General features: G+C 37.3%; 1 protein-coding gene and 1 pseudogene across 2 annotated transcripts in view; one reads left to right on the top strand and one right to left on the bottom strand.

The window, feature by feature from the left end:
• Positions 1–21,353, top strand: part of KATNBL1 (katanin regulatory subunit B1 like 1) — a 51,645-nt gene that overhangs the window by 22,635 nt on the left and 7,657 nt on the right. For both annotated transcript variants that reach the window (XM_037056143.1, XM_037056144.1), the window contains exons 2-4: positions 12,758–12,888; positions 14,087–14,127; positions 16,168–16,447. In XM_037056143.1, the coding sequence (XP_036912038.1) occupies positions 12,772–12,888; positions 14,087–14,127; positions 16,168–16,447 (438 nt within the window). In that variant the 5' untranslated portion in view covers positions 12,758–12,771. The remainder of the gene's footprint in view (positions 1–12,757; positions 12,889–14,086; positions 14,128–16,167; positions 16,448–21,353) is intronic.
• On the bottom strand, positions 4,471–4,975 carry LOC118993642 (60S ribosomal protein L32-like; annotated as a pseudogene).

Below are 21,353 nucleotides of genomic sequence, written 5' to 3'. Positions count from 1 at the left end.
ATGGGGCTAGAGATCTGACCGTGGAAAAGGGAAGGTCAGAATGGATCCGTGAAAGAATCGGAAGGAAGCTTCAAGAAGACTTACTGACATGTTGGTGAGAAGGAGAAAGGAGTCAAATTAACTCCCAGGTTTCTAGTCTGAGAGAAGCTTGATGCCAGTAATTTAAACTGTGGTAGATAGGAAGGGCATCTAGTTGTTTTCACACTGGAACAGATTGAAGAGGTTTATTTTGGATGTGTTGGCTTGATTGAACCTAGCAGTGGCAATTTAGGAAGCCAAATACATAGATGTCAGGGGAGGGACTGGATCTAGAGAGATAGCTGAAGCCATGAAAGAATATTTTTCTAGTTTTAGTTTAAAGAGAAATGAGTCATTGAAGGTAAAAGACCAAGGAAAGTGCTGATAGTGCTGTGTCATGCGAACACAAAGATTGAGGGGAGAGGGACGTTGAAGTGATAAAAAAGCTAAATGATGAAGAGTGAGCAGTCTTTAGACTTGGCTTGGCTGACCTTAATGAGCATGGTCACTGCTGTAAAAGTTCCCCTATAGCTTTGAGTGGCTTTGGAGATGCAATTTTTTTCAAATAAGAAGGCAAAATAAAAACAAGATTGTAAAGAGTTAAAGAGAAAATGGAAACTAAAAAACACTCATTGTAGAAATTTGGCAGGAAAGAGAAGTAGAGAAAGAGTATAGGAGTTGATAGGGGAAACCTGATCGGGTTTAAAAGCAAGGAGGGGAGGAGTCAGTTCAAAGGAAGAAATTGAAGATACAAAAGTGTATGTAGAAGCTAAGTCCCAGATGAGGTGAGAAGGCAAGAATTGAGAAAATTAGAGGGAGTTGCCCTCAATTTGGAAAAATTAAAACAGATTCTTCCTGTGAAATATTACCTGTGTGTGCTGGCATTTACACCTTTTTTACTTCTCTACTATGAAGGAGTTATATAATCTGCTTTTTGTAGTGACATCATTATGTTAAAATATCTTCAGGTTATAAAAATAATTTATGTTCATTGTAGAACATGGCAAAACATGTAAATGAAGAAAAATCACCTGTAATTCCACCAGCAATAATAAATAACTTGTTAATGTTTGATAGAGTCCTTTCTAATGGATTAATTTTATGTATATTTCTGAAAAAACATGATTATACTATACTACATATTCTGTTTCTGTTCTACTTTTAAAAATACTGTTTTTAATATATTTTGTTGATTATACCTTACAGTTGTTCCATTCCCCCTCCATTCCCCTCCACCCTGCACACCCCCTCCCCCACCATGCCCCCCCTTTAGTTTATGACCACATGTCTCAAGTTCTTTAGATTCTATATTTCCCCTACTATTCTTGCCCTCCCCCTATCTATTTTTTACCTACTGTCTATGCTACTTATTCTCTGTACCATCTCCCCCTCCCCCGCACTCCCCTGTTGCTAACCCTCCATGTGACTCCATTTCTGTGGTTCTGCTCCTGATCTAGCTGTCTATTTAACTTTGCTTTTGTTTTAGATGTGGTTGTTAATAATTGTGAGTTTGCTGTTCTTTCACTGTTAACATTTTTTATTTTCTTTTTCTTAGTTAAGTCCCTTTAACATTTCATATAATAAGGGCTTGGTGATGATGAGCCCCTTGAACTTGATTTTATCTGAGAAGCACTTTATCTGCCCTTCCATTCTAACTGAGAGCTTTGCTAGATAGAGCAATCTTGTCTGTAGGTCTTTGGATTTCATGACTTGGAATACTTCTTTCCAGCCCCTTCTTGCCTGTAAGGTCTCTTTTGAGAAATCAGCTGACAGTCTGATGGGCACTTCTTTGTAGGTGACTGTCCTCTTATCTCTTGCTGCTTCTAGGATTCTCTCCTTCATTTTAATCTTGGCTAATGTAATTATGATGTGCCTTGATGTGTTCCTCCTTGGGTCCAACTTCTTTGGGACTCTCTGAGCTTCCTGGATTTCCTGGAAGTCTATTTCCTTTTCCAGATTGGGGAAGTTCTCCTTTATTATTTGTTCAAATAAGTTTTCCCCTTGTGGCTGTTTCTTTTCCCCTTCTGGTACCCCTATAATTTGAATGTTGGAATGTTTAAAGATATTCTGGAGGTTCCTAAGCCTCTCCTTGTTTTTTTGAATTCTTGTAATTTCACTTTTTTCTGTTTGGTCATTTCTTCCTTTCTTCTGGTCCACTCCATTTATTTTAGTCCCAGTTTCCTTTCCATCACTATTGGTTTCCTGTGCATTTCCCTTCATTTCAATTAGTTTAGCCTTTGTATGTTTTTCTAATTTGTGACTATAATCAACCAGTTCTGTGAGCATCCTGATCACCAGTGTCTTGAATTGTGCATCTGAGAGGCTTGCTATTTCTTTTTCGCTTAGAGTTATGGGCTCTGGGGCTTTGAGTTCTTCTTGAGCCATATTTTGGATTGTTCGTGCCTGTTATGTATGAGGAGCGGAGCCCTAGGTGTTCACCAGGGCAGGGCAGCTCAGTCACTAGGTTGTGATGCTGTACGTGGGGGCGGGGTCAAAGGGGAGCAGTGGTGGTCCCCTCTGCTGCCTCCCGCCGCTGGGGCCCACGAGGTCCATCCCACTGCATGGGAATGTGCAACTGCAGTCAACCTACCACCTTGTGTTCTCACTGGGTTCCCCTCTGGGGCCTGCGAGGGCCGTCCCACCCCTCTGCTAGTTTATCCGCACGTGAATGTGTGACCACAGTCGGCCTGCCACCCCATGCCTTCACTGGGACTGCCTGATGCTACCCCGGCTGCCTGGGCACCTGGGGTCAGGGGATCCTTCCTGCCCGACCCTGCTCTGCTGCTGGCTCTGCCCCTCTTACCGGTCCGGTTGAACGGTTTGTTGTTGTCGGACTTCCGTACAGTTCACTTTCTGTTCTTTGGCCGCATCTTTGTTTACTAAACCTTTGTTGTACTCAAACTTGGTTGTGGGAGAAGGCACAGTGTTTCCACCTATGCCTCCATCTTGGCGGAAGTCCAAAATACTATTATTTTTGAAACTTCTTCCACTTCACAAAATACTCTTTGTAAATAGTGTTTTTAATATTTCATTGTAAGCACTAATGCCATTTGGATCAACCAAGGCATTCTCAGTTCCCTTTTTTATCTCCTTATTTTTTTAACCTGATCCAAATTCTGTTATTAAACATAAGTGCTACAGATACCAAAACAGTTATTGAGAGTCTGGAAGCTGAGATTAGGAGGAAGAAATCACTATCCCCAGGCTCTAAAGATTGGCCCAGAAAATCCTCTTTACCTTCTTTCTCTCTCCCCTTCATTGACATTCTTGAAAAAAAGTCCATGTTCATCTTTCCCTTTTATTTTTTGTGTGGCATCTGCCTCAGAGAAACCAGTGACTTGCCTTTAGGCCCTGTAAATTCCTCTGTGGGGCCTTAGATGAGAGAAGAAAAGCTTACCCTTATATGGTGAGGGAAGGATGGGAGGTAGGGTTCCCATATTGTTTATGGTCACCTGTCCCCTCTTTGTCACCTCCTCAGAAAAATAGTACTCTCATCTTTTTTGGCTAATCATAATTAAAATGTTGGCTCTAGTTGAGAATGAATTGGATTTAATTAATGAAAACAAAGTTGTGGTAGAATGACATGGATTTTTTTCTGTGTCTTATGCTATACTGTTAATTAGCTACTGGGTTTTTTGGACTGTGAGATGCACTGGACTGTAAGATGCACCTAGGTTTTAGAGGAGGAAAATAGAAAAAATTGAAACAAAAAATGTAGTAAAATACTTAATAACATAAATAACAGGCTGCTGCCTGACCCCCCCACAGCGAGTTAGGTAAGCTACATTTGGACTATAAGACGCACCCCCATTTTCCTCCAAAATTTGGGGGGTGTCTTATAGTCAAAAAATACATAACTGTCTTTGGGCAAGTTACTTGTTCTTTCTGGGTTAGAAAAAAATTAGGCTGAAGCTTTAAACTCTAACCTGTCATTTATTATTATAAGTTAGTGTTATAAATTTTCAACCTCAAGACTCTTGATAAGAACACCCTTTGTAATAGTGAGAGTTACTCTGATGTTGGTGATTGGAAGAGAATCACTGATACCCAGAATATTATAATTCTTTGTATACATCTATGCTTTGTTTTTCAAGAAGGGTGAAATTGCAGAGTTAAATACAATATAAATAACTGATATACTATAATGTATTAATGTAAACAGAAAGCCTAAGTTAATTTAATCTTAAGCTGTGGCTTAAGTTATTAGAGACGAAAGTCCAGACATGTTTCATTCCTGTGTGATGAGCTTTCTCATTGGGAGTATCTAAACACTTGGAGCTATTTAATCTCTTTATTGGGCAGCCATTGTAATAAATTATATGAATAGATCCCTTTTCATTTTTCTGGTAGATGACTACTCTATAAAGGGAATTCATCTTTCCACCTCCTTCTGCATGTCACTATTTATCTTGTCAAGAAAATAGCCGTAGCAATTACTTTATTGTCTTTCTTTGGCAGAATTTCATGATTTTATTAACACAAATATAATGTGTATACAGTCTGTCTATTCATTTTCTTCGCTGCGCAGCCTGGCATTGGGATTGCTGACTCTGATGGCCAGCTGGGCTACTCTTTCCACGATGCCTTTGTGGTTCTTTGAGGAGACTTGTGAGCAGCCTCAGCACAGTAACATTTGTTGCACATCAGTAGCGCTTCAAGCTCCTGGACATTGTGGACCTGGAACTTTCAAAAGCCCCTGGGCAGCATGTGCTTTGTTTTCTTGTTGCTCTGCTAACCAGTGTTGGGCAGCAAGATGTGGCCCTTGAATCTTCTGTGTACCCTATAGTGTAAATGCCTATTTACAATAGGTGATGGGTTTCTACCAGTTCCACTTAATTTTGACATACCGGTCTGACCGGTACTGGATGAACTTCCTGGTCCTCTTTTTGACAATCTTGGGTTTCACAAGGGGTCTGAGGGCGGCCATGGTGCCAAGTAGGAGATGGCTGTCACCTCCATAGGCGGCACCAAGGAAGCTATTGTCTTTATTTAAGAAAATAGACACTATATCCAGTGTTCAGAATTGTTATAAGTAAAGTTAGTATTTTGTTCTCAGTGTGCCATAGCTCTTGCTTTATCTCTCAAGGCCTCTTTTCCTTTTGTTCTTTTTTTCATTGAAAGATTATTCTTTCTGTTTTCTGTAATCACTGTCTTCAACCACACGTGATCCCATTTCTGATTATTCTCTTTTTATATATTATCAAATGGTACTTTGCAAATATCTGGGAGCCTCAACAATTGTTTTAGACTGTCAGAGGCTCTTGGAGGAAAAGGATAATTTTACATTATTGCCCCAAAAAAGCATACCAAATGCATAAGGCATAAAATAAAATGGAATTTGTAATATAAAATTCCTTAAAGAGACTTTACCATTACAATTTTGATAATTTCCTTCACCTTTTTAAGCTTTATTGAAATATAACTTAACATAAAACTCACTTGACTTAAATGTACAGTTTACTGATTATAGTTGTATATGGAATAGTGCAATCATCAACACAACCAAATTTTAGAACTTTATCATCACCCCTGCCCAAGGTATTTTGAGCCCCTTTGCAGTTATTCCCACTCCCACCCCAGCCCTGGGCAACTGTTAATCTACTTTCTGTTTCAATAGATTTTGCTTTTATGGACGTTTTATATAAATGGAATCATATAATATGTGGTCTTTTGTACTTGGCTCTTTTCACTTGGCATGGTGTTCATAAATATTGTAGCATGTATTAGTACTTCATTCCTATTTGTTGCTGAGTCATATTCCAGGTGGATATACCTAATATTGTGTGTCCATTTTCCAATTGATAGACATTGAGATCTATCACATTTTTGGCTATTTTGAGTAATGTTGTTACGAACATTCACATAAAAGTATTTTGTGAACATAAACTTCCATTTCACATGAATAAACGTGTATGTAATGGTTAGTTTGTATTTAATATTTTAAAAAAGTAGCAAACTATTTTCCCAAGCTATTGTACCATTTATGTTTCCACAGTAATGTGTGAGGGTTCCAGTTTCTCTACATCATCCCCAACACTTCTTATTGTCTGTTTTATTATTATTATAGCCGTTCTGGTGGTTGTGAAATAGTATCTCACCAGATATTTTGACTTGCACTTTTCTCATGATGTAAAGTCCTTCACTCTTTAAAAAAATATGACACTGTATGTTCTTTAAAAAAAAGAAATGAGTATATCTTTCATCTAAAAGGGAGGCAGACTATCAATAAACAAGTGCTATTTTCTAAAGGAAAATATTCAAATTCGATAGACCTTTTTTTTAAGTTGTTTAATTATAGTTCTCCAACATTTGTCACTGTTGCTCTCCCCTCCCCTGCTCCCACCACAGGCAGTCCTCACTCCATTGTCCGTACCCATGGGTCCTCAACACATGTTTCTTGACTTGCCCCTTCCCTTTCCTCCATTACCCTCTCCCGCCTCCCCTCTGCTCACTGTCAGTTTGTTCTTTATTTCCACATCTCTGGTTCTATTTTGCTCATTTGTTTGTTTTGTTGATTAGGTTCCACTTACAGGTGAGATCATATGGTATTTGTCTTTCACCATCTGGCTTATTTCACTTAGCATAATGCTCTCCAGATCCATCTTTGCTGTCACAAAGGGTAGGAGTTTCTTTTTTCTTTGCTATGTAGTATTCCATTATGTAAATGTACCACAGTGTTCTGATCCATTCATTTACTGATGGCTGTTTCCAGCACATGGCTATTTTAAATAATGTAATGTTGCTATGAACATTGGGGTGTGTAGGTTCTCTTAAATTGATGTTTCAGGATCCTTAGGGTACAATCCCAGCAGTGGAATTGCTGGGTCAAAAGGCAGTTCTAGTTTTCTGAGGAAATTCCATACTGTTTCCCACAGTGGCTGTACTAGTCTGCATGCTGTAGACTTTTAAAATACATATATACATGTGTGTAATAAATAAGGTTAATCTATGGATAAAAGATTCTGGTAGTCTGTACTAGGAAAGGTTGAACTAAAAAAGACAGAAGGTGAAAGCTGTTTCAACTAATTATCATTTCTACATAGTATATAACAGAGTTTTTACTAATTCATTCAACATGTATGTTTAGAGCACTTTGTAAGTGCCAGGCGGTATTGTAGCCCCCGGGAATATAAGAGTGAACGATCAAGCAAGGTCCCACCAGTCATGAAGCTTATATTCTTGTAGAGAAAGCATATGATAAAGAGACAACTTATATACGGAGTAGTGGCAAATATTATCAAGAAAAGCGGGGTAGGGTAAGGAGATAGGAAAGGGAAGGTAGGTGCTGTTTTTTTTAACGATTTTATCTATTTATTTATTTGGGGGGAGAGGGGAAGGGAAGGAGAGTGAGAGAAATATCAATCGATTGGTTGCCTCTCACATGCTCCCAGTGGGGGACCTGGCCTGTAACCCAGACATGTGTCCTGACTGGGAATCAAACCAGTGACTTTTCAGTTTGCAAGTTGGTGCTCAATCCAGTGAGCCACACCACACCAGTCAGGGCAGTCAGTGCTATTTTAGAGTATGGTCAGGGAAAAGCCACTTTGAGGAGAGGTATTTGAGCAAGAACTTAAAAATGTTATAAGAAAGGAAATTATCAGAATATATGAGGGGAGAGCATATACATATACAGAGCACAGGAAATACACAGAACCTTGAGATGAGAAATTTTATCATCCATCCTCCACTGATCAGGCAAATTTTAGCCTAAAGAAACATAAAACATCTTTGGTACATTAGAAAAGTTACTTAACTTTTTAAAATCTACGTATTTTATAAATTGGGATTATAATTTCAGCATCAGAAATTATAATAATTGAGATTCTGAATATAAAGCATATATGGTTCCATTTTAAGTGATAAAATGGTAATTGCTGTTACTCTATTAGAAATTATTAATGTTATTGTCACACCACTTATTTTAAGCTTCAAATTAGGTTTCCAACTAGTATTCTTTAGTAATTTTTGTTTTCTGTATCTTTTTAAAAAATATTTATTTATTTATTTATTTTTAGAGAGAGGGGAAGGAAAGGAGAAAGCGTGAGAGAGAAACATCAGTGTGTAGTTGCATCCCATGTGTCCCCCACTGGGGACCCAGCCCGCAAACCAGGCACATGCCCTGACTGGGAATTGAACCAGCGACCCCCCTGCTTCACAGGCCTGCGCCCAATCCACTGAGCTACACCAGCCAGGGCGTGTTTTCTGTATCTTTTAAAATCTGTAAAGTCAAATCAGATACTGGTGCTTTAGGAATGTCATAATCTTAAAGAAATAGGACCATTACCTCACCTTCAGTTGTTCTTTTGATTATCATTCTAGTATTCTTATTTATTTTTAAAATATGAATGACATTAGAGATCTCTTTCTCCAGTTTTACTTCTGAAGGTGTTTTTGTGACAGGCAACTTCATATTTATCAGTGAATTGGATTCTAAAAAGTTGACTTTTTATAGATTGTTTAATCAGATTACATGTTTTGACAGAAACGTTTTCTCTAATAGTAATAAATTTCCAGGAGTCTTAGTTGGTTTATTTTTTGTCTCATTTGTGTTTCATGGATGCAGTTTGTTCTTATCTCTCAAGGATTTTTTCAAAGACAGGTTTATTGAGATAAAATGTACATCTAATAAAAATTCACCCTTTATATTGCATAGTTTTAGCAGTTGGGATAACTACCACCATAATCCTCGTGGACTTCGACCATCACTAATGTCAGTATTTTTAGATGTGTACATATGTGTGTTCCCTCTGGGATTGATCTCCTGCACTCTTTTCTGAAGTGTATGAGCCTGGCTGCAAGCCTCTGTGAGACAAATGATAGAAAAAATGTTAGAGATCGGGACATTAGTATGTAAATTACCACTTGATCCCATTTGTGACTGGTGTTTCTTATCCCAAGGACTGTTTCAAATTTTCCATGCAATAAAACTCTAGTTTTTTACTGGAATGGAGGAGAGGATATAGAGATATAACTGTGTCTTGAATGGACATTCAAGCATTCTACTTGTTCTTAAGCCTACCTTAATTAATCCTCACTTCTTGAGGTCCTCATTATTGGCAAATCTTGAACCTTTTTGGTGATTCTTCTTTTTACCTTTACTCACTGCTGATTTAGAATTTGTCTTTCTCAGATCTGCCAAGTCATTTATCACTTCTACTTTGCTGTTTCTAAAATGTTGTTGCTATCACCTCCTCTTCTTTGTTTTTATGGGTTTTATGTCTTTAAACATAAAAGACATAAACTTATTATTGTCATTGTAATGGAGCCTCAGGGAAAGGTAGAAGTAATTGCGTATTTAGCCTGTTACCTTTAAATGTCTCCCTTATAAAAAAAAAAAAAAAGCTTACCTGGTGGATAAGACCCTTTAAGATCTCGCTTCTGCCTGTCTCTCCAGCCTCCTTTCTCACTTAGCTGCAACCCACCCCAGCCTAAGCTCCAGTCACATTCACCTACTTAAGATAATGCCAGACAAACCCTGTTTCCTCATGCATTCTGTTCAGTACATGCTGTTTGTCCTTTAACTCTCCTTAGTGAAGCTTTACTCACTCATATGGGTGCCCCTCTATCAGTGCTTATTGTATTACTACAATTATTTACTTACTTTTTATTTTTTAAATATATTTTATTGATTGTGCTATTACAGTTGTCCCATTTTCCCCCCTTTATTCCCCTCTGCCCTGCACACCCCCTCCCACCCACATTCCCCCCCCCTTTAGTTCATGTCTATGGGTCATACATATAAGTTCTTTGGCTTCTACATTTCCTATACTATTCTTAACCTCCCCCTATTTTGTACCTACCATTTATGCTACTTATTCTCTGTACCTTTTCCCTCTCTCTCCCCTCCCACTCCCCTGTTGATAACACTCCATGTGATCTCCATTTCTGTGGTTCTGCTCCTATTGTAGTTGTTTGCTTACTTTGCTTTTGTTTTTGTTTTAGGTGTGGTTGTTAATAACTGAGTTTGCTATCATTTTACTGTTCATATTTTTCATCTTTTTTAGGTAAATCCCTTTAATATTTCATATAATAAGGGTTTGGTGATGATGAACTCCTTGAACTTGACCTTATCTGAGAAGCACTTTATCTGCCCTTCCATTCTAAATGAAAGGTTTGCTGGATAGAGAAATCTTGGATGTAGGTCCTTGCCTTTCATGAGTTGGAATACTTCTTTCCAGCCGCTTCTTGCCTGTAAGGTCTCTTTTAGAGAGAGACAATCAGCTGACAGTCTTGTGGCCACTCCTTTGTAGGTAACTGTCTTCTTTTCTCTTACTGCTTCTAAGATTATATCCTTCATTGTAATCTTGGCAAATGTAATTATGATGTGCCTTTGTGTGTTCCCCCTTGTGTCCAACTTCTCTGGGACTCTGAGCTTCCTGGACCTCCTGGGAGCCTATTTCCTTTGCCAGATTGGGGAAATTCTCCTTCATTTTTATTTTTTAAAGATTTTATTTATTTATCTTTAGAGGGGGAGGGAAGGAGAGAGGGAGAGAAATATCAGTGTATGGTTGCCTCTCATGTGCCCCCTTTTGGGGACCTGCCCCACAACCCAGGCAGGTCATGTGCCCTGACTGGGAATCGAATTGTGATCCTTTGGTTCGCAGGCTGTGCTCAATCCACTGAGCTACACCAGTCAAGGTCCTTCATTATTTGTTCAAATAAGTTTTCAATTTGTTGCTCTTCCCTTTCTCTCTTCCTTTTCTCCTGAATTATAGGTATCCCTATAATTCAGATGTTGGACTGTTTAAAGGTGTCCTGGAGGTTCCTAAGCCTCTCCTCATATTTTTGAATTCTTATTTCTTCATTCTTTTCTGGTTGAATGTTTCTTTCTTTCTTCTGGTCTACACCATTTATTTGAGTCCCAGTTTCCTTCTCATGACTATTGGTTTCCTGTACATTTTTCTTTATTTCACTTAGTGTAGCCTTCATGTTTTCATCTAATTTACAACCAAATTCAGCCAATTCTGTGAGCATCCTGATTATCAGTGTTTTGAACTGTACATCTGATAGGTTGGCTGACTCTTCGTCACTTAGTTGTATTTTTTTTTGAAGGTTTGATCAGTTCTTTCATTTGGGCCATTTTTTTGGTCTTGGCACTTCTATTTATGAGGGGCGGAGTCTTAGGTGTTCACCAGGTCAGGGTAACCCACGTCACTGAGTTGTGACGCTGTATGTGGGGAAGGGGTCCAAGAGGGAACAGTGGCGCTTGCTCCACTCTCTGCCACATTTCAGTCCCTTCCCCCACTACCCACAAGCAAAGTGGGCCCTTCTGGTGCCAATTCCCAGGTGGGTGGGTTTGTATATGTTCTAGGACCCCATGGGTCTCTCCAACAAACTCTCCAATGAGGATGAGAGTTTCTCCTGTGGCCGCTCCAACCCCCACAGGTGCTTTCAGTCAGAGGTTTAAGGTTTTATTTCCCCATGCTGAGACCCTGGGTTATGCAGTCTGTCTCCATCTCCAGTTATTCCTCCCGGTTTATCTGCATGTGAATGTGGAACTGCCTGCTCCACCAACTGCCACCTTGCTGGTCCACCAGCTGCTGCCTTGCCAGCCAGCCACCACCTGACTACAAGTCCTCTGCCCGGCTGCCCCTCTGCACCCCTCCTACCAGTCTGGATGAATATATCTTCTTTAACTCCTTGGTTGTCGGACTTCCATACAGTTCAATGTTCTGGCAGTTCTGGTTGTTTTTTGTTTTTAAATTGTTGTCCTTTCAGTTGTGCAAGGAAGCACAGTATGTCTACCTAGGCCTCCATCTTGGCCAGAAGTCCTTTATTTACTTAGTTTTTAAAAGTCTTTATCCGAGAGGTTTCTTAACCTTGGGGTACAGGTGGAGGGGCTGTTCATGGGTTAGATATAATTAGAGGAACAGGAGAGTGGATTATTTTTTTCAAAGGTAGAGGAAAGCTTTGGAAAGTTACTTGTAAGAATGAAAGAANTTCCATACAGTTCAATGTTCTGGCAGTTCTGGTTGTTTTTTGTTTTTAAATTGTTGTCCTTTCAGTTGTGCAAGGAAGCACAGTATGTCTACCTAGGCCTCCATCTTGGCCAGAAGTCCTTTATTTACTTAGTTTTTAAAAGTCTTTATCCGAGAGGTTTCTTAACCTTGGGGTACAGGTGGAGGGGCTGTTCATGGGTTAGATATAATTGGAGGAACAGGAGAGTGGATTATTTTTTTCAAAGGTAGAGAAAAGCTTTGGAAAGTTACTTGTAAGAATGAAAGAAAAGATGTAAGGGTTAGGCCTAAAACAAGTCAAGCTATATATATATATATATATATAGTTTGGTTTTGGTTCCTCTGACTGCTTGTGGTGGTATATGTGATTTGGTTCTGAAATTTTAGGCTTCTGTACATTTGGATGCCATAAATATCACTACTGTACATATAGACCTGATTTTATGACCTGTAAATTGAAATTTAATATATGACTACTGATAGGAAAATGGGAAGATTGACGTTTTTCATTAGCCCAAAATACATATCATATTATTTTTACAGGTTGCAATGAAAAAGAATGAGAACAGAAGGAGCCTTAATTTCCTAAAATACCCTACCTGTGCTTCCTATGTGCTTAAGGTTTTTAAAAATGTGTAGTTAGAAAACTGCATTCTCTGCTTTTCTCATAAGCCTCTTTTACACAGTGTGGAGCTGTTGTCTTTTTAGATGTGTATTAAGGAAATGATCGAGTTCTTTTGCTTTTTGTATTTTCTATTTATTATTTTTATTTTGTTGTCTAGGTATTTAAGAGATTATGGCATCTGAAACCCACAATGTTAAAAAACGGAACTTTTGTAATAATATTGAGGATCATTCCATTGATCTTCCTAGAAAAAGGATCTCTAATTTCACTAACAAGAACATGAAGGAGGTAAGTCCGTGGTTTCTAGACAGTAGGTATACATACAGGTAAGACAGTATGTATCTTGGTCTGGTCAGGCAAAGAATACCATTACAGAGTTCCATAAACTGGGTAGCTTCAAACAACAGAAATTTATCTCTCACAGTTCTGGAGTCTGGAAAGTTCAAGGCTTAGTCAGACTTGATATCTGGTGAGGGACTCCTTGCTAGTTCATAGATGACTGTCTTCTGACTTTGTCTTCACATAGTGGATGGGATGAGAGAGCTCTCTGGGATCTCTTATGTAAGGGCACTAATCTCATTCATGAAGGTCTACCCTCATGACCCAGTCACCTCCAAAAAGCCTTACCTCCAATATCATCACTTTGGATCACTTTGGAGGTTAGAATTTCTCTTTCTTTCTCTCTCTCTCTCTTTCTTTCTTTTTTTTCATTTATTTATTTTTAGGGAGAGGAGAAGGAAGGGAGAAAGAAAGGGAGAGAAACATCAACATACTAAAGAAACATTGCTTGGTTTCCTCTCACATGCCCCCGACTGGGGACCTGGCCCACAACCCAGGCATGTGCCCTGACCAGGAATCAAACTGGCGACCAACCTTTCAGTTCACAGGCTGGCACTCAGTCCACTGAGCCACACCAGCCAGGGCATGGATTTCAACTTATGAATTTTGGAAGACACAGTGTTTTATTCCATCACAGACAATTTAAACTGTTGGGGCTGTGGATAGTTCTGGTTAAATTATTTGAACAATGGGAGTTCTGATTTAACAAAATTAAGTAGAATTAATGAAATGTGTTTATGTTCTGAAATGTTTATAATCTGAAAACTCTAAAAAGTTTTTGGGCAGTATACTATTTTGATAGGATATAATTTTAATATTTTAGTTTAATATTAAAGACGAATTGTGGATGTACTTTTTGTTCACCGTTGAAAGGCATATCAGCATGGATGTAATTTCTTTTAAACCGTATTAAAATTCAATTTACTGAGCATCCTGTAAGTATAATATGTGACTAGTGGCATGTAAAATAGGGAGATGGATATATCAAAAACAACTATTTACAGTGTTATAACTAATGATTGAGATAAAGCATTAGAACGGGAAAATGTAACTGTTGAATTTCAGATTTGTTAATATCAATCACAAAATTTACATAGCTTTATTTAAAAGTTTAAATATACTGCAACTGTTCATTTTAATTTTTCAGGTTAAGAAATCTCCAAAACAGTTGGCTGCTTACATAAATAGGTAAGAGAATCTTAAAAGTTTGTGGGAAACAGCAAATACTGAAAGCTTGATAAGAGTAAAAATAGGGAAAAAATAAGTATTCTCTTTTATTATAATAATTAACTGATTGGCAAACAGTTCCTTTGTGGTAGGCACTGTGCTAAACACACCAGTATTATCTCTAATCCTTAAAGCAGTCCTACTGGGTAAGTATTACTACCCACTAACAATTGATGAGGAAAACTAAAGATCAGAAAATCTGATCTTTAAGTGGTTTGTTTAGAGTTGTACACCCAGAAAGTGGTAAAAATGGCATTCATTCTCCGATCTGCTGAACTTTCTCCTAAACCACTGGTGATCTGAGGACCCTGAGAGTCCCTGCAGCCCTTTCAGGGAGTTTTTGAGGTCACTATATTCATATCAATACTGAGATGTTATTTACCTTTTTTACTTTCATTCTCTTACAAGTGTACAGTAGAATTTTCGAGGGGCTACATTTGATATTACAATAAATTGAATGGAGAAGCAGATAATGAGAAGCCAGCTATCTTCTGTTAAAGCAGATGTAGAAATTTATAAAGATGTAAAAGTACCATTCTTCTCAGTAGTTGTATATATAGGATCTTTTTGGTGAATATTCTGTGGTAAATGAACTAACAAATTTTCTCAGGTTTAGTTCCTAATATAGTAAAATATCAGTAATTATTATCCACATTAAAAAATTCTTTTGAGACTTAGAGAATTTTTTAAAGTTTTTAAATTAAATTTATTGGCGTGACATTGGTTAATAAAATTATATAGGTTTCAAGTATATACAATTACATAATGCATCATCTGTATATTGCAGTATGTGCTTGCTACCCAAAGTCTAGTCTTCTTCCATCACCACATAACTGACTCCATTTACCCTTTACTCCCATCCCCCTTTTCCTCTGGTAACCATAGATAACCACCTTACTGTTATCTATGTCTGTGAGGGGTTTTTATTTGTTGTTTGTCTTATTCGTTCATTTGTTTATTCAGTTATTATATCCCATGTGAGTGAATACATACGGTTGACTTTTTCCATCTGACTTATTTCGTATAGCATGATATTCTCAGGATGCATCTGTGTTGTCACCAGTGGCAGTATTTCATCTTTTCTCGTGGCTGAGTAGTATTCCATAGTATATGCATACAATATCTTCTTTATCCAATCACCTATCAAAGGACACTTTGGTTGTTTCCATGTCTTGGCCACCATGAATAATGCTGCAGTGAACATGGGAGTACATATATCTTTATGAATAAATCAGATTTTTTGCATAGATACCCAGAAGAGGGGTTGCCAGATCATATGGTAACTCTATTCTTAATTTTGGGGGGAACCTCCATAGTGTTTTTCATAGTGGCAATATTAGTTTACATTTCTTCCAGCAGTGAATGAGGGTTCCTTTTTCTCTACAACCTCTCTTAACACTTGTTATTACTTGTTTTATTAATAGCCATTCAAACAGGTGTGAGGTGGTATATCATTTTAATTTGGATTTGCATTTTCCTAATAGCTAGTGAAGTTGAGCATCTTTCTATATATCTGTTGTCCAGAGAACTGTAAGTTCAGAAGACCTCAGGAATGTTTAAAAAGTGCAAAGTATCCTGAGGCCAAAACACTTGAGAACCATTAAACTCAACCATGAGATGTGCTCTGTTGTGGTTTCTTATTCAAGTGAAATTAAATATACTCAACTTAATCAAAATAAATCTTAATATACTCAAACATGTATAATTGTTACAAAAAGTTTAGATGACTAGAAATTGTTATAATTTTTTTACTTCCAGAATGGCCTGTAATATTTCATTTTAAAGGCATCTAGTTATTATGCCACTTTTCATTTTCATTTGATATAAAGTATCATCCTTTTTATTGTTTTTCAGATGGTTTGTAAATTAACCTCTTGGATCTAGAATTTAAGATTTTTAATTTTCATTTTACTGGATTGTGATCACAGAATGTGGCCTCTGAAATCTTTCTGTTTAAAAACGTTTAAAGGTTTTTATGTGCTCCTTTTTTTATTTTTACAGAACAGTTGGACAAGCTGTGAAAAGCACAGACAAACTACGTAAGGTGATCTACCACAGAAAGAAAGTTCATCATCCTTTTCCAAATCCTTGTTATAAAAAAAAACAGTCCCCTAGTAGTGGGGGCTGTGACATGGCAAATAAAGAAAATGAACTGGCTTGTGCAGGCCACCTGCCTGAGAAATTACACCATGATAGTCGAACATATTTGCTTAACTCCAGTGATTCTGGTTCTTCACAGACAGAAAGCCCATCATCAAAATACAGTAGTTTTTTTTCTGAGGTAAGTTTATAAACTTAACTTTATTCTTATTATACTATTGGGGTTTTTTTCTTTGCCATATTCTACAAGCAGCATAATTTGCCATCCACTAAATTCAGATTTATTTGAATGATTGTAATTCCTGGACAGTTCTCCTGATTAACCAAATGAATCAGTAGTTTATTTCATTTCTCTAAGTTAGTGATACACGAGGTGGCTTGAAATGATTGACAAGCTGCTATAAATATCCAGAATAATAAATTGGCTAGTAGAGATTTAAAGGAAGGGAAAAGAAATCTTGCCCTAAAAACGGACCACCAAAGCCAGTTATCCATGCACATTTTGCTGGGCTCTCAAAATCACCTAGTAGGAAGCTTTGTTTTGGCAAACCTACTGACTGAGGCTGCTCCTCTGGCTCATTCAAAATTAGGTATTTAATAGGTTCAAGGGAATTTTGAGGGGATGATAAAAACATTCTAAAGCTGGGTTGTTATGATGGCCCCACAACAATAAATTGGCTAAAAATAATTGAATTACATACTTCTAATGGATGAGTTTTGCGGTATGTAAATTATACCTCAAAAATGTCATTTTTATAAAAATGGTCATTTTGAAGATGGTTTGATAAAATTTGTATATACATGAATTTATAATAATTATGATATATTTATTGTATATGTTATAGAAATTAACCTGAAGGAAAAAATTATCCATAATCTCAACATTTGGAGATAACAGTATTAAATTTTTAATGTATCTTTCTCTTCATACTGACATATTATTTGATACCTTGATGCTTAATAAATTTAGATATTTTTCCATGTCATTAAATGGTTTCTATGATTTTTTAATAGATACATAACATTACATTGCTCAAAAGTACCTTAATTTCTTTAACTATGATTTGGTAAACTTCATATTGTTTTTGTCTGACATAACAGCTTAAAAAGCATTTTGTACATCATTCAAACAGAAAAAGTTTTTTAAATTAAAATGGTCAAAAGTATGTATAGGTGAATGAAGATGAGCATCATATTTAGGATAATAATACAAGAAAATAAGATGAAAGAAAGGTAGAAAATACAGTGTTACTAACTAAAATCATGACTAAGTGATGCAAAAAAAGATTCTTTTTGCTGGTGAAAATGTTCTTACAAAAATTAGGTCCTGAAGTAATAGAAAGTTAGTAATGCTAGGAGAAGTGAAGGAAGTGTGTGAGAAAAGAGGCTGGAAGGAGAATTTGGTTGAATATTGAATTAGCATGGGCCCTGGAGAATAGTATGGTAACTAGATCTTAGTGTTAAAGAGACTCACTGTCATACTAAATTCATTACAAATATTTATTGAGGGTTCCCTACTGTGTAATGCACTCTGCCGGCTCTGAGGAGATAGACTGAAGGGTATAAAAAACACGTTTCCTACTTTCATGTGGTCATAGGAGTGATGAGGCCAACACTAATCAGATAATAACAGAAACTACATACCTTTTCCTGGCTGGTGTGGCTCAGCAGATGGAGCACCAGCTTGCGAACCTAAACATTGCCAGTTCCATCCCAGTCAGGGCACATGCCTGGGCTGCGGGCCAGGTCCACGGTAGGAGGCATGGGAGAAGCAACCAAATCAATGTTTCTTTTATATAGTAGTGTATATAAATCTATACCAGTGTATATAGTAGTGTATATAAATCTATACCAGTGTCCTGCCCTTCCTCTCTCTCTAAAAATAAACACACAAAATCTGAAGAAAGGGAGGGAGGGAAGAAGGAACTAACTACATACAACCTTGAAAAAAAGGATCATATATAACTATTATAACCCAGAAATCTGGTCTTGATTGGGACCTGGGTTGGTTCTTCAGTTGAACTAGGGAATAAATATTGAGTGCAAGTGCCTTTTTAAAAAATTTCAGTTTTGCATTTGAATTAGTGTCACATTTTTTCAAGCCCTTTTTTTATTTTGCTCTCTGATTTTGACTACTTTTGAGAAAACTTCCTTAGCCTCACATTTAATAGATATTTGATTACTCTTCTGTTGTTTCACACCCTTTTTCCTGATTGTTAAATGCCTGCTTTAAAAACCTAAATCTACATGTGATACCATTATTTTGTCGAAGTTCAAATACCTGTAACCTTTAATCTAGTTGTTCTAGTTCTAAAATTAATCCTTCAGAAGTATCTGTACAAGTGTACATATTTACGTATATAATAATGTTCATTGATGCATAGTTTTAATAGGGAAAAACCAGAATCAAGCTAAATAAAGACTAGGGAATATGTCATTGTTTTCTAAAATGTAGGTTGATTTGTGTTTTGACTTTGGAAAACCTTCATAATATATATGTGCAAAAGCAAGGTTTTCAAAAATATACTGATTATGTACTATAATACTTTAGTTTTGTAAGTACCTAATTTGTCTTTGTCTAGAAAATGATTTGGAAAGATATATACCAGTCTGTTAACTGTGATTACTTCTCAGCAATGATAAGTAGATGTTTTTGTGGGCAGGTAGAATAGTTAACTTTTACTTTTATGCAGTTGTGCATTATTTAAACTTTTTCTAGCTTTGCACAGTGGCAGTATCATAACCAATAAGGTTTATCCAAGGTGTAAGTATTGTTAATTGTAAGCTTTTTAGAACAGGAATGTATCACTTTATTATGTAGAAAACATGAATAAATGAATTAATTTAAATACTTGTCACAGAATTGAATTTTTATGGTTCCCTTCTATGCACTATTCAGTAGATAATGACTTGTCTATATGTTTACGTTTTCCTTTAATCTATATTTTAAATTGAATCTTAGGTTTATAGATGAGCTAAAAATAATTTATTTTTCCAAATAATTAATATTTAAAAGAAAATGGTAGCAAATAAAAGAAAGTACTGGTAAAAAATAAATAAGTCCTAATTTTTAAGTATATTTTATTGATTATGCCATTACAGTTGTCCCAATTTTTTTCTCCCCTTTATCTCCCTCTACCCAGTATCTTCCATTCCCTCCAGCATTCCTCCCCTCTTGGTTCATGTCCATGAGTTGTACAAATAAGTTCTTTGGCTTCTCCATTTCCTATACTATTCTTAACTTTCCCCTGTCTATTTTGTACCTATACCAATTATTCTTCTTAACTCCCTGTACCTTTTCCCCCATTCTTCCCCCTACCCCTCTCTCTCCCCATGGATAACCTTCCATGTGATCTCTCTTTCTGTGATTCTCTTCCTGTTGTAGTGGTTTGCTTAGTTTGTTTTGTTTGGTTTTTTCTAGATTCAGTTGTTGATAGTTTCGAGTTTGTTGTCATTTTACTGTTCATAGTTTCTATCTTTTTCTTAGACAAGTCCCTTTAACATGTCATATAATAAGGGCTTGGTGACGATGAACTCCTTTAACTTGACCTAACCTGGGACGCACTTTATCTGCCCTTCCATTCTAAATGAAAGCTTTGCTGTATAGAGTAATCTTGGATGTAGGTCCTTTCCTTTCATGGCTTGGAATACTTCTTTCCAGCCCCTTCTTGCCTGTAAGGTTTCTTTTGAGAAATCGGCTGGTAGTCTTCCGGGAACTCTTTTGTAGGTAATGTCTCCTTTTCTCTTGCTGCTTTTAAGATTCTCTCCTTATCTTTAATCTTGGGCAACTTAATTATAGTGTGTCTTGGTGTGTTCTTCTTTGGGTCAAACTTGTTTGGGACTCCATGAGCTTCCTGAACTTCCTGGAAGTCTTTTTCCTTTGCCAGATTGGGGAAGTTTTCCTTATATTATTTGTTCAAATAAGTTTTCCATTTCTTGCTGTTCCTCTTCTCCTTCTGGCATGCCTATGATTCGGATGTTGGAACATTTCAAGTTGTCCTGGAGGTTCCTAACCCTCTCCTCTTCTTTTTGAATTCTTGTTTCTTCGTTCTGTTCTGCTTCAATGTTTACTTCTTTCTTCTGGTCCAAATCACTGATTTGAGTCCCAATTTGTTTCCCTTCACTGTTGGTTCCCTGTATATTTTTTTTTATTTCACTTTGTGTAGCCTTCACTGCTTCCTTTATTTTGTGGCCCACTCAATCATATCTGTGAGCACCCTGATTACCAGTGTTTTGAAGTCTGCATCTGGTAGGTTGGCTATAACTTCATTGCTTAGTTCTTTTTCTGGAGTTTTGATCTGTTCTTTCATTTTGGCCATGTTTCTTTGCCTTATCACACCTATTATAAGAGGCAGAGCCTTAGGTATTCACCAAGGCAGGGCAACATTGTAGAGCTGTATGTGGCCGAGGGGTCAGAGAAGGAACAATGGCACTTGCTCCACTCTCGCCTTACTTTTAGTCACTTTCCCCACTTCTCACAAGTGAATTGCCCCTCCAGGTGCTGCCCTGGTGCTGATTCCAGGTGGGTGAGCTTGAGTATGTTCTAGGACCTTATGGGCCCCTCCAAAATCTTCTGTGAGATTTTAGTTTCTTCTGCCACAGCACCCCCCACAGATTTTTACAGCCAGAGGTTCTGAGGCTTTCTTTTCCTGTGCTGGAACCCTGGGTCATGAGATCTGTCTCACTCCCCAGTAGTTCCTCCCGATTTAACTGCATGCAAATGTGGGGTTGCCCAGTCTGCCAGCTGCTGCCTTGCCATGTGTCCTGTGTGTTCCAACTGCCCATCTCCACTGCTCCCAGCAATCTGGATAAATGTTTTTCCTTTAACTCCTTGGTTGTCGGTCTTCCATACAGTTTCATTTTCTGGCACTTCAGGTTGTATTTTGTTTTTAAATTGGTTTTATCTTTCTTTTGTTTGTGCAGGAAGTGAAGCATCTCTACCTGTACCCCCATCTTGGCTGGAAGTCCTGGGTCCTAAGTTTATTCACATCATTTGTTTATTGTGTTTAACTGCATTTTTTTCATGTGTGTATCAGTAAAAGCAGTCACCTTTGTATATTTTTTTCTTGTTTCATTTTCAGTGGATT

Source organism: Sturnira hondurensis, unplaced genomic scaffold (genome assembly GCF_014824575.4).
Source record: "Sturnira hondurensis isolate 20B ecotype Veracruz unplaced genomic scaffold, ASM1482457v3 Scaffold0008782, whole genome shotgun sequence".
In the NCBI taxonomy this organism is placed as follows: Eukaryota; Metazoa; Chordata; class Mammalia; order Chiroptera; family Phyllostomidae; genus Sturnira; species Sturnira hondurensis.
Note: the sequence above shows the minus strand (reverse complement) of the source record. Positions and strands in the feature narration are given on the sequence as shown.